General features: G+C 48.5%; 1 protein-coding gene across 4 annotated transcripts in view; it reads left to right on the forward strand.

Moving 5' to 3' along the window:
• LIMK2 (LIM domain kinase 2) overlaps positions 1-14078 on the forward strand; it is a 50194-nt gene that overhangs the window by 16751 nt on the left and 19365 nt on the right. For 2 of the 4 annotated variants that reach the window (XM_083417732.1, XM_083417735.1), the window contains 3 exons: positions 8150-8285; positions 12326-12435; positions 13111-13299. In XM_083417732.1, coding sequence (XP_083273858.1) covers positions 8150-8285; positions 12326-12435; positions 13111-13299 — 435 coding nt within the window. Of the gene's footprint in view, positions 1-2435; positions 2849-8149; positions 8286-12325; positions 12436-13110; positions 13300-14078 lie in introns of those variants that run through there. The other 2 variants (XM_083417733.1, XM_083417734.1) reach the window with 2 other exon arrangements.

Raw genomic sequence — 14078 nt, forward strand, 5'->3', positions numbered from 1 at the left:
CATACGTAATCCTTCGTAAATCACTTAAATAAGTTTAAATCAAGGAAATCAGTATGCAGATTTAGTTTTTTAAAAACACACATTTAGATTTTTCTGCCTTGCCCTGTCCCAAGGACTTGAGGAATGTTGCAATGTATCTCTTTTACCCTTGCATCCTGTCTGAGGCAGGTTGCAAGACTGAGAGCTGTCAGCTTGCCCAAGGCCATTCTGTGGGCTTCATGGCATTTGAGCCTCGGGCTCCCTTGTTGAAGCACCATCAGAACAGAACCGTTCACAGGCACGGGTGGTGACATAACTTTCCAGGACATGCATTCACAACTAGATATGCTTTCCCAGTTGCCTTTCCTTTTTGGCTAACAAAGAAGAATGCTTGAACTCGAAGGTTTGTACGATTTAAAAAAAGAAAAAACTGGCATAGCACTAGCCTCGGTTAGTCCTCTCTCTCCGTTCCCTGGCCTTGTGTGCATTTTAGGACAAAGAGGCATCCATGCTGCACAGGAAACTTTGCGACACGAGGCAGCTGTGAGAAGCATACCTGATTGATCTTTCTCTCCCTCCCAGCGCTAAAATCTGTGTAAGGGGATTGAGCAATGGTTTGTTAGGGAACGACAGGAGGACATTCAAGCCCCGATTGTGGGCTTCCCAGACGTCACTGGCGGGCGAATGTGGGAAGCAAGGTCCTTGAGAGCCAGTGTGGTGCTGTGGTTAGAGTGTTGGACTAGGACTTGGGGGATCAGGGTTCAGATTTCCATGCTGTCATTTGAAGCTCACTGTGTGACCCTGGGCCAGTCACTAATTCAAATCCTAGCCTACCTCATAGCGAAGAATCATAGAGCTGTAGAGTTAGAAGGGACCATGATGGTCATCTAGTCCAACCCCCTGCAGCGCAAGGGAACCTTTGCCCAACGTGCAGCTTGAACCCACAACCCTGTGGGACCCCCAAGCATAAATGCCAAAAAGTTCAGCAGAAATCCTCCATTGTTATCACCTGGGATCGAACGTTCAGATAAGGAAATATACAGAACCTGTTTCCCTACTCCTCCAACCCCATGATTCATAACCTTTTCCAGAAGATAGCTATGGTGGATGGTATCAGAGAGGTCAAGGAGCGTTAATGCCTCCGGTCTTCCAGCAAAGGGCAACCGAGGCAGCTCCTGCGCCCAAACCAAGCCTAAATCTCCACTTGAAATGGCTCCAGGAAATCATAAAGTGTTGGCAACCACTCCCAGAGCTCCTGGCCTGGGAAGGAAATGTTATCTGCTAAGTGATAACTGTTCACCTCTTCTGTGTCTGAGGCAGGTCTCCTTAGGAGCAGGCATGTCACAGCTGGGACCCCACCCCCCACCACATTCTTTCCCAGACAGGCATTTAGCATCTCTGAAGCTCAGCTGGCTCCTGCTCCATGCAATAAGTCAAAAGGGACAAGGCTGGCTCTTGTTGGTCAGCACCCTTCCACCTCCTCAAGCCATAAGAACTGAAATTCATCGCATCAAAGTTGAGGCAGGTGGTGTCCGGACACCTCCTTTGGCTGCTCTGTGTTAGCCATGGTATTCAGTGGTGAAAGTTATTGGTCACATCCACACCAACCATTCAGTGCGCATGTGAGACACGTGGGTCCACCCCACCAAGAATCCTGGGAGCTGCCATTTCCCCCCCCCCAAGAGCTACACCCTTAACAAACTACAACTCCCAGGATTCTTGTGGGGAAACCATGTGCTTTAAATACATGGTGTAGATGTGTCTTGCAAGCCTCTGTCAAACCTTTTGGAGCATGCTACTGAGGGATGTGGGTGGCGCTGTGGGTTAAACCACAGAGCCTAGGGCTTGCCGATCAGAAGGTTGGCAGTTCGAATCCCCATGACGGGGTGAGCTCCCGTTGTTCAGTCCCAGCTCCTGCCAACCTAGCAGTTCGAAAGCACGAAGTGCAAGTAGATAAATAGGTACCACTGCGGCGGGAAGGTAAACGACTTTTCCGTGCGCTGCTCTGGTTCACCAGAAGCGGCTTAGTCATACTGGCCACACGACCCAGAAGCTGTACACCGGCTACCTCGGCCAATAAAGCGAGATGGGCGCCGCAACCCCGGAGTTGTCCACGACTGGAGCTATTGGTCAGGGGTCCCTTTACCCCTTTACCTTTACTGAGGGTTATATCCCATTTCCTTGGCTGGGAAAGGTGAAGATGGTGTTTAGGAGCCACCATCGCCACCACGGAGTCAACTTGACAGTGAGCTCTGATTACTGGCTGGATCCTGCAACTTTGGACTGCTGTGGTGGGTTGGCTTTTTTAATGTTTTGTTTTTTTTATGCGGAGGAGGGAGGTTTGTGCCTTGCAGGTCCGTGGATTCCACCTTTTGTAAATGAGTTGTTGTTATCCCCTGCTAATCATGTTAACTATCCACCTCACTCCTGAAAAGAAGAGCTCCTCCTCCTGTTCCCTCCACCCTCTACCCTTGGGCTAGAACTGGAGGAGGAGGAGGAGGAGGAGGAAGCATGACAACAACTGCTCTAGCCTTGGGCGGGCACAAGGCTAATGACACTGCTCTCCCTTGAGGGGCTCCCAGTTGAAACAGCCTCCTCCTAAGGCTGCTGCTCCCCTTGCGACCATGAGAGCCAGGGGAATCCCAGCGGAGAGCAACCCGCCCAGGACCTGGCACTCCCCTGTGCTAGCAGCAGCAGCAGCGAGGCACCCGAATCGGCAGGAGGCAAAGTGAACCCTTTTCTATGGCCGTCTTGGCTGCACGGTAGAAGCCGTCAAACAGGTTTGCGTCTGAGCTGGTCTAGCCAGCACTCCGGAGATGGGAAGCTACTTGTCTGCTCCACCTTCCTTCCTTCCAAAGGAGCCTTTTCGGTAAGCCATGCTCAGTATGTGGCCGGGGGGCGGTGGGGGCCAGCTTCCCCTCCACCACCCCTCGCCCCACTCCTACGCTGTTAGGTGTGTTTCTACCCAGTAACCTACCTGCCTGGTAGAAATCTTTCAGGTAGGAGGGCACAGTCTGTATGCTTTCTTACCTGCTTAAGGTGGGGTGAGACGTGATAGGTTGCTAGCAGCGTTTGCAGGTTCATTTGGGTGTGTGTTGTGTTTCAACCTACAGCACCTGAAGCCTCACGTCTTGTTTGCCAGTGTGGTGTGTTAAATGATGGCAGTTGTCGTCTAACAGAGACCTTGTGGCCATAAAGTTCGCTGGGTGACTTGGGGCCAGTTTAAGTCTGTAGGAGTGATTCAGGCTGGTGCCATACCTATCGGATTTCAGATGCGTGGATGAGCTGAGTGCTGTATAGCTTTTGGGCCGGGTTTCCATAAACCTCTTTCGTTTCCAAAGCAGCCCCCTTGCCTCCTGGATTATTGCTTGTTTTAAGCCTGTCTTTCAAGTGAGCACCAGGCGCCAAGCCCTTAACTCCCACCTTGAGGGGTTTGTTCCCCGCCAGGAAGCAAGTGAAACTTGTGGCTAGTGGTGAGGTGGGTAAATTGTGTTGGAATCTCATTTAAAAAATTGGGTGCCACAAGGCAGACATGCAAATGGTTAGGAAGAACTTGGGGAATCTGCTTTTAGGACTGGATCCTTCCCTATGGTGTGTGTTACTTTATTTGTTTCATTTTATTCACCTAACAATCTAAATGCCACCTGATTTGTAAACGGAACCCCTAAGCAGTTTGCAAAAAAGCAAACAAATAAAGCAAACATTAAAATGGTCAATGGAAGGCAAAGTTAAAAATAGGTATTTTAAGTTTTTCAAAATATAATTAAAGCCAACAGTCAAGGTACCGACAGACAGTTTAAAACACATGCCAACATGTCTGGATGGGTTTGCCTGAATGAAAACGTTTTAAGCAGTCACCTAAAGGAATGCACCCACCTGATGTCAGTAGACAGTGAGTTCTAATAGATCGATTTCTTACAAACCTGGAACAAATACTATGGAGCACCTGCAGCAGTGCCAGTTCTGCAGTTTGGAGCAGTCAGGAGGGCATTAGTTTCTCACTTAGCATAAAAGTTATCCAGTGTCTGTTAGAATATGCCTCCCATTCCCCTTGTGTGCCTGCTCCTCCCCCCGCTTTAATTGCAGCTGCTTCAGGAATGTGCTTCTGACACAGGACAGACTCAGAAGCATTTATTTCATCACATGCAAAAGGCCCCCTGTTCAATCTGTATGTAGAAGTGGGAAAGATTCCTGCCTGAAATCCTGGAGAGCTGCTGCCAGTCAGTGTGGACAGTACTGAGCTAGATGGTTCAGTGGTCTGACTTGGGATAAGGCAACTTCCTATGACTTTGTAATCTGCAAGAGAGCAAGTACTTACATTTTTTTTAAAAAAAACACCAACATTAGCCATGAGCTTCTTGAGTGAGGGTGTGGACTTAGGCAAGCTATCATTTCTGAGCCACTCCTCATTCCCATCTGAAATAGGGTCTGCCTTAACATGGTGACTGTAATGATTGTGGAAATACTCACAAGGTGTGCTCTGAACACTTAGGAACAGCACCGTAATCCTGCTCTGTCAGTTGAGCATGAGACTCTTACAGGGTTGTGGGTTCGAGCCTTACATTGGGCAAAGGATTCCTGCGTTGCAGGGGGTTGGACTAGATGACCCTTGGGACCCCTTCCAGCTCTGTGATTCTATGCAGCGCATAGCTGTGTGTGAAGCTAAAGCACTTGTCATTTCTGAGCCGGAATTTCACTCACATTCTGAAGCAGTCTTGGGAATGTGTGCTGGGCTTCTGCAGGCCTGGGCGGACTTCTTCTGTGAATTTGCCCTGCCTGGATTTGTTTACCGTGACGTCTTAAGGGGAGGGTTTTCTTAATGCGCCTCAGCCCCTCACCTTTCCCCCAGAATTGTGTTGCAGCAGCAGCAGCCCCCTTTCAAATTTCCTCAGCTTCCTAGAATTTGTAACGTGCAACCTCTGTAGATAAAGCAGCACAGAAGGATGACCAGCTTTGGCAGAGCAGATTGCAATGCCTAGAATTTCTCTCAGTGGACGAGAGCCGCTCTGGAACTCCTCCTTTGGTTTCCGGTGGCCTGAGCAACCTTCCCCAACCTGGTGCCCTCCACGTGTTTCGGGTTACAGTTCCCATCAGCTTAAGCCAGTACAACTGTATTATGGTGGGGCTGATGGGAGTTGTAGTCTGAACCATCTGAATGGCACTTAGTAAGGGCAAAGGCTGAGCAGCCAGACCTGGACTACAACCCCCAGGGTGCTCTGCAACCAAGAGGATTCCTAATACGGTGACAACCAGGGGTACCAGCATCAGTGTGGAGGAGAACTTCAAGCACCTTCAGGAGGTTGCTCGGCACCCGGTGCTAGAGCAAGCACCAGCGGCCATAGTGGCCCTGTTGGAGCCCACAAGTGGTAGGGAGAGCCCTGAATGACAGGGCTAGCCAAAACTCACTCTCCAGATAGAAATTCAATGCACATACTGAAAAAAGCACCTGTTCAGCCTTGCTAACTGGGGTTGGTGGAAGTAGTTGTCCCACATGACCTTGCTGACTGGGGCTAGTGGCGGGAGTTGTGCAAAACATCTAGAGGGCACCAGGTTGGGGCTGGCTGACCCAGACCTCTGGTTGCCCGGTCATTGCAGGAAGCGTGTTCCTACTTGGAATGTGACTAATGGCATGTGCGTCACCCCAAACAAGACCTTGCCCAGAGGTCCAGCATCTGAACCTGTAGCTAAATCTTGGAATTTCTGCCGGGGTTCGCGGCATGCTGACGAGCAAGTATTTTGGACAAGCCATCTTAACTACTTGCTTTCTCTTTCCCCAAGTCTTGCTGTTGTTTTATCTGGTGCAGCGCCAAGAGTAGAGCACCTTGCCTCTCTCAGAGTGACAGGCACTAAGGCTATCCTCAGCTATTTAACAATTCCAAATCCTTTTTGCCGCTGTACAGATAGGCACCTCCTTGCTCATTGGTCCCACTTGCCAGGTCAATCTTATCAACTAAAGTTACAGGCTAGAAGCTGAAGGAGAGGCAAGATTTGATGCTTCCAGGCACGCAGCTGCATGCTGAGGAGGAGGCGTTTCTGTAGTAGGGTTAGCTCGCTTATCTGGGTAAAAGTTGGGCAGGGCCCACTGGCTTATGTATAAAAACACCTTAGTAATTACCGGTAGCTAAGCACTCCCTTCCTTATTCAGCCTAGGGGAGGCTGCTTTAAGACCGTAAGCAGTGGCCAGGGAGAATCAGGTCAAAGGAAGCCCATATAGTCCAGCATCATCTTCTCAAAGGGACCAAACACCCCAAAGAACCTAGGAATCTAGATAGACTGCCTCTGGGCCTGGAGGTTCCATAAGAAGAGTGTTGGATCAGGCCAAAGGGTGCCCCTCTGTCTGCACAGCAGCCACCCAGATGCCACAGTGGGAAGCCTTCAAGCAGGACCTGAGTGCGGCAGCAAGCTCCTCTCCTGTAGCTTCCAGCAACTAGTATTCAGAGACATACTGCCTCCAGCAGTGAACATCGCATATAACCATTGTGGCTGCTGGCTATAGGCATCCTTTCTCCATGAAATTTGTCTAGCCCTCTTTTAAAGCCATCTCAGTGGGTGTCCATTTCTACATCTTGCTGGGAGTAAATTCCAGAGGTGTGAAAAACTGCTTTCTTTTCGTATATGCTAAGCAGTGTTCAACAGCCCAGTCATCATTTGGGATCCCCTCTCCTTGTACCACCAGAAAATGAAACACAGTTTGAAGCAATTGTCCTGAAACAGATGGGCAAAGGAAGCTTGCTGTGTCTCCTGTGAGAAGGAGGGTTTTCAAGAGAGTAGTTCAGACTGCGCACCTGGGAGGTGGTGATATGCAGAGCCTGGTGATGTTGTGTCCATTGTCGGAGAAAGGCACGCACCTGCCTTAGAAATAGCATTACAAATCACTGGGCAGAGAGTTATACTCTGACCTGCCTCCTGGCCCTGTGGGCTAGGCAGTGGCGTAGCGTGGGGGGTGCAGGGGGGGCCGGCCGCACCGGGCGCAACATCTGGGGGTTAGGGTTAGGGGGCGCAAATCCACGGGTTAGGGGGCGCAAATTACTTGCCTTGCCCCGGGTGCTGACAACCCACGCTACGCCACTGGGGCTAGGGACATTGGTTCTATGTGCATGGTCACCTCGCCTTGGTGCTATGTTCGTAATGGTGCAAGGATCATGAGTTTTGCAGTGGGAGGGTCAGAGGCCATCTTCTTGTCTTGGAGAGTGACCACCACCTCAGCATTCAGGCTTCCTTCTGCACGCTGCTTTCTTGCGGGCCTCAGAGGTGTGTCTTCTATTCATCCACCCATCCGCAGATCACTTTTGGGACAGCCTTTGTACAACCTGGTGCCCTCCAGCCGCTCTGGACTACAACATCCTCCAGCCCCAGTGTTCCACAGGTCTGAGCCACTCTTCCCATCTGCCCCAGCATCATATGGGCATGCTGGCATTGGGCTCATGGGAGTCGTAGTCCAAAACAACCAGAGCTCCCCAGGTTGGGTCTGGGGAGTTTGTCTGGAGACTTAAATCCAGGTTCTTCTGGCTTCCTTCCAGGCTTTTTATTTCTGTGCTGAGTAGTGTATTAGTGTATAGAGAAAAGGGAAGTCTTACCCAAAAATGGAAAGTTGGTAGAGTTATTGCAAAGTTTAGCTATTATGTTAGGTTTAAAAACAAATATATATGTCATTTCAGTGGCCACCCTTATTCTTATTGGTATTATCATTAGTTGGTATTAAGTGCTGGCCCTGATCAGAGTAGACCCACTGAAGTTAATGGACAGGCTCATTAATTTCAGTGGCTCTGCTCTGGGCAAGCTGGATGGCTCTTAGTATTATTTACTGCGTTTATTCATTGCTTACTACCTAGAGCAGTGGTCTCCAAACTTTTTTCAAAGGGGGCCACATTTGATGAAGTGAAGGGCTGTGGTTGCCGACCAAAGTTGTTGACCTTTTCAGATTGAAGTTGTTGAGCTTTTTTAAGAGTTGGAGTTGTTGAGCTTCTTTTATGATTAAAATTGTTGAGGTTTTTTTAGGATTTTACCCCAGGAAATAAACTGCCACAGGGGCCATATTAGGCAGCCCAAACGCATTATGGACATGCCTGACATAGAGCACCCCAAAGGGACTTCCCTTTACTCCATAGCCTGGCGGGTTGCAGGTGGGCAGATGTAGGTCTTACCTCCCATCCTTTGTTTTGCCTCCTAGTTGCTCCGAGTGCCAGGACCTCCTCACAAACTGGTACTACGAAAAGGATGGAAAACTCTACTGCCATAAGGACTACTGGAGGAAATTTGGCGAGTCTTGCCACGGCTGCTCTCTGCTGATGACTGGGCCAGTCATGGTAAGGATTTGGCATTGTTTCTGCTTCCCATTCTGAGTATCCCCAGAATTTTATGTTGTGAACAACCCTGAGACCTGGGGGTATAGGGTGCTATACAAATGATGATGATGATGAAGCAGGATGGGGGAAACTCAGCATCCGAAGCCACTTCAAATCTCTACTAGTTACTCTGTGTTGGTTTCCTGCTGCTTCAGAGGGTGGGACCCCAAACCGGTGGATTCAAATTACAAGAAAGGAGATTCCAACTAAACATTAGGAAGAACTTGCTGACTGGAAGAGCTGTTCCACAGCAGAACGGACTACAGTGGTGCCCCGCAAGACGAATGCCTCGCAAGACGGAAAACCCGCTAGATGAAAGGGTTTTCCGTTTTTCGATGCGCTTCGCAGGACGAATTTCCCTATGGGCTTGCTTCGCAAGACGAAAATGTCTTGCGAGTCTTGAGATTTTTTTCCGCTCCCCACCCCCTTTTTCTAAGCCGCTAAACTGCTAATAGCCTTTTAGCAGCTAATCCGCTAATCCCTTAAGCCTTTAATAGCCGCTAATAGCGCTAATCCGCTAATAGCGCTAATCCACTAATAGGGTTGCTTCGCAAGATGAAAAAACCGCTAGACGAAGAGACTCGCAGAACGAATTAATTTCGTCTTGCGAGGCACCACTGTACCTTGGAAGGCGGTGGGCTTTCCTTCATTAGAGGTTTTCAGTTGGATAACCATCTGCCAGGGATTCCTTAACTGTGATTCCTGTAGTGCAGCGGGTTGGACTAGATGACCTTTGGAGGCCCAACTCTGTAATACAGTGACTGAGCAAGGTTAGGATTCAAAGCCCTAATGATGACATCAGGCTGTATTCCCCCCCCCCCAAAGTGTGTCTTCTGGGAAGGGCCTGGTAGGAAGGAGGAGCAGCTTTGTTGTGAAATGTTTTGGGAGCACAAGACGAAAGTGTTTCCTGTTGGGCCTCCAGGCATGCCGTAAGGCACTTTGCCTTTGTTCTTGGGACTCAGGCTCCCGTCTTTGTAATATGATATTGAACCTCTCAACAGGTTTGGCAAATGGAAGATTTTTTCAGTGGGAGGTGCATCCTTTTGCAAAAAACCGAAAGGACCGTGCTTTTTGCTTCCAAACAGTTCTGTTATTGCTATTGTATTTACAGTGGTGCCTCGCAAGACGAAAAGAATCCGTTCCGCGAGTCTCTTCATCTTGCGGTTTTTTTCGTCTTGCGAAGCAAGCCCATTAGCGGATTAGCGCTGTTAGCAGTTTAGCGGCTATTAGCGGCTATTAAAGGCTTAAGGGATTAGCAGATTAGCTGCTAAAAGGCTATTAGCGGCTTAGCGGGCTTAGCGATCAGCTGTTAAGCGGCTTAGCGATCAGCTGTTAAGCAGCTTAGCGGCTTGGGAAAAAGCGGAGGGGGGGGGAAACCCGCAGGAACTCGCAAGACATTTTCGTCTTGCAAAGCAAGCCCATAGCAAATTCGTTTTGCGAAGCACCTCCAAAACGGAAAACCCTTTCGTCTAGCGGGTTTTCCGTCTTGCGAGGCATTCGTCTTGCGGGGCACCACTGTATATCCCACTCTTCATACAAGGAACACAATTGTGGTGATGTACATGGTACTTCCGGGGGGAAGCTGTGGCTCAGTGGTAGAGACCCTGCTTTGCATGCAGAAGGTCCCAGGTTCAGCCCCCAGCAGCATCTCTAGGTACAGCTGGGAATGTCCCTTATCTGAAACCCTGGAAAGATGCTGCCTGTCAATGTAGACAATACTGCGCTAGATGGGCCAAGAATCTGAATCAGTCTGAAACAACTTCCTATGTCGTGTGATATGGTCAGTTTATTTATTTACACTTACATCCCATCTGCCATGGATGCTTTAGCTGAGATTTCTGCAATTCCAGGGGGTTGGACTAGATGTCCCTCCCAAGTCTACAATTCTGTTTCTATGTTCCCACAAAGTGATGTACATGGTTTTTCCGCTCCTCATTTCATCTACCCAACAACCCTGTGAGGGTAAGCTAGACTTGAGAAATAGTGACTGGCCCAAGGTCACCCAGTGAGCTTCATGGTTGAGTGGAGATTTGAACCCTGGTCTCCCAGGTACCAGTCTGACCCTCTAACCACCATGCAGTATGCTGGTTCTGCATTATCCATTGCTGGCAGAAAGGACACACGTCCTTTCATTCACACTCACCTGTGTGTGTGTGAACATATCTGTGCACAGGATTGGGCCAGAGTTGTAGAACATTGACTCTGGGCTGAATGATGCAGGGGCTGGTGGGAACTGTAGTCCAAAATGGCAGGAGGTCACCAGGTTGAGTGAGTCTGCACTGAAGTGTGGGACTGAGAGCCAGCGTGGTGTAGTGGTTAAAGCATCAGTCTGATTTCATCTTGAGCTCCATGGAGAAAAAGGTGGGATATAAATGCAGTACATTAATATAAATATATAAAATTATTCAGACCAAAGTGAAGGTTTCTTTCTTCTGACTGCAGGCGAAACTCTCCATGTCTTGATTTAAAGCTTATTAGGGCCGCTAGACTAGACAGCACTTAGCTCTGAATCTGAGATGCTGTAGAAAGTTAAGAAACAGGTCCCCAAATGCATGTTAGCGCTGAAGGTGGAGTCCCGAGTTTTGAAAGGTTGGAGACAACTGCTGTAGGGGAAACTCTGCAGGCTAACAGCTCATTTCCCCTAGCAAGAGGCTGTGTTCATATTAAAAAATGCTTTTTGAGACCCCTAGTGGATTCTAGGGGAAGCGCAGCCCCAAATACCTGTACAGTACTGTATTCATAGGACGCAGGTGGCGCTGTGGGTTAAACCACAGAGCCTAGGATTTGCTGATCAGAAGGTTGGCGGTTCAAATCCCGCGACGGGGTGAGCTCCCATTGTTCGGTCCCTGCTCCTGCCAACCTAGCAGTTCGAAAGCACATCAAAGTGCAAGTAGATAAATAGGGACCGCTCCGGCGGGAAGGTAAACGGCGTTTCCGTGTGCTGCTCTGGTTTGCCAGAAGCGGCTTAGTCATGCTGGCCACATGACCCGGAAGCTGTACACCGGCTCCCTCAGCCAATAAAGCGAGATGAGCGCCGCAACCCCACAGTCGGCCACGACTGGATCTAATGGTCAGGGGTTCCTTTACCTTTACCTTTACTGTATTCATATACAGTGGTACCTCAGGTTACATATGCCTCAGGTTACATACGCTTCAGGTTACAGACTCCGCTAACCCAGAAATAGTGCTTCAGACTGAGAACTTTGCTTCAGGATGAGAACAGAAATCGTGCTCCAGCAGCGCGGCAGCAGCAGGAGGCCCCATTAGCTAAAGTGCTACCTCAGGTTAAGAACAGTTTCACGTTAAGAACGGACCTCTGGAACGAATTAAGTACTTAACGTGAGGTACCACTGTACAGTATATGCTATTACAGTACAATCCCAACTTATACACATTTAACTTGTGCCATTTCAACCAGCCTGTCTTCAACCATGCAGGCTGGTTGAAATGGCACAAGTAAAATCGAAGCCAACCAGATGCCACAATGGGAAACGCACAAGTAGGACCTGAGCACAAGAGCCCCCTCCCTTCCTGTGGCTTCCAGTACTTGGTATTACTATCTCCAACTGTGGAGGCAGAGCATAGTAGCCACTGACAGCCCTCTCCACCATAAATTTGTCTAATCCTCTTATTAAATCTGTATAGGCTGGTGGCCATCATTGGCTCCTGTGGGAGTGAGTTCCATAGTTTAACTATTAACCCCCCACGTGAGACAGGTAACACCCACACTCCTTGCAACATCCTCCTCTTCCTCCCTTCTCTCACATGCTTTTAAGTTAGGCCTGCTTTTCCAGGAGCACCCGAAGCGACAAAATGCCCCTCCAGCCAGCAATTGCGAACCTTGGTTTGACCCTGCGGTGTGCCGTCCGGTTTCAGGAAAAGGGTTGATGTGGCTAATGCACAGTTGAGATTTCTCTCTTGACTTTTCTTGGTCTGAAAGCACCTTTGTTGCTTTGCTTTTGTCTGCTCTCCACCTTGGCTTAAACCTCGCTTCTCTGCAGGTGGCTGGTGAATACAAGTACCACCCAGAATGCTTTGCGTGTATGAGCTGCAAGGTGATCATTGAAGATGGCGACACGTATGCATTGGTGCAGCACTCTGCCCTCTACTGGTAAGGGGAAGTTAGAAGCCCATACTGCAACTGTGGGAGGCAGGGGGGTGGAATGCAGGCAGGGGGGGTCCAATGCTTGGACTACTGCAATGCGCTCTACGTGGGGCTACCTTTGAAGGTGACCTGAAACTGCAATTAATGCAGAATGTGGCAGCTAGACTGGTGACTGAGAGTGGCTGCCAAGACCATATAACACTGGTCCTGAGAGATCTGCATTGGCTCCCAGTACGTTTCCGAGCACAGTTCAAAGTGTTGGTGCTGACCTTTAAAGCCCTAAACGGCTTTGGTCCTGTATACCTGAAGAAGCGTCTCCAACCCCATCATTCAGCCCGGACACAGATCCAGTGCTGAGGGCCTTCTGGTGGTTCTCTCACTGTGAGAAGTAAAGCTACAGGGAACCAGGCAAAAGGCCTTCTCGGTAGTGGTGCCCGCCCTGTGGAACGCCCTCCCTTCAGATGTGAAGGAAATAAGCAGCTATCTTCTCTTTAAAAGACTTCTGAAGGCAGCCCTGTTTAGGGGAGTTTTTAATATTTAACACTGCCAGATGGGCGGGGTATAAATAAATTATTATTATTATTATTATTGTTATTATTATTATTATTATTATTAGAGGTGGGGAGAGGGGAGGGATGGATCTGGCAGATCCAGCATAACGTTCTCCACTCTTCTGTTTAGTGGCAAATGCCATAACCAGATTGTTCTGACGCCGATGATTGAGAGGTTGTCCACCGAGCTCCTGTGTGAACAGCTGCCCTACACGCTGACCCTCATCTCCATGCCTGCGGCCACTGATGGCAAGCGAGGATTCACGGTGGCTGTCGAAGGTGGCTGCTCAACCTATGCCACTAGCGTCCAAGTGAAAGAGTGGGTGATAAATCAGTTTGTATACTGCTTAATGCCAAAACACACGTCTAAGCCAAGTTTAAGTACAAAAGCCAGTCACACAAGCATTACAGTATAAACGCTTGTAGTTAAAATATGCAGTTAAACAGTACAATATTAAATTGCTGTGTTGTTTAATTGCCTATTTTAATTATGGACATTTATACTGTTTGTCCTTCTTAGAGACTCTAGTTGAGAAAGCAAAGGGAATGATTGTATCGTATACAAAAGACTTGCTTACTTTAGCTCTTCCTTTTCCCTCTTCGCCATGTTGACATATAAAGGTCTCCCTCAAGGCTGTATATATATCTTTTTAACTTTGGTTTTGTATCGTCGTGACTCTGCACAATTGGAGTTATCATGTTCCCAAAGCTTTAAGAGACTGGTAAATGTACAGTATTTATTGAGAAGATATGTTCCTTTTGACACCTCAAGTGGGCCTGAGAAGATTAAGACAGTCCAGAAAATGGTTTAGTCATTAATAATGTCAAATCTGAAGTTTTTTTTAGTCAAGGGGGGGGGGACACTAAACACAAGTAACTGTTTAATTCTAAAGAGCCAGAGCTGATGAAATCTCCCAGTTACCTTACCATAACCTCAGCCTCAGCACCTTGGACTTTACAAATAAAGAAAAACAAGTAGCCTACTTTAAATCTTTAAACAGACTGCTGAATTTTTAATAACCAGGGATAGTCATTGCGACAGTTTAAAATATTTTTTTAAAGCAACAATGAGACTGATATGAATCCTTGCTGTGAAAA

Source organism: Podarcis tiliguerta, assembly GCF_965153285.1.
Source record: "Podarcis tiliguerta genome assembly, chromosome: 16".
Taxonomy (NCBI): Eukaryota; Metazoa; Chordata; class Lepidosauria; order Squamata; family Lacertidae; genus Podarcis; species Podarcis tiliguerta.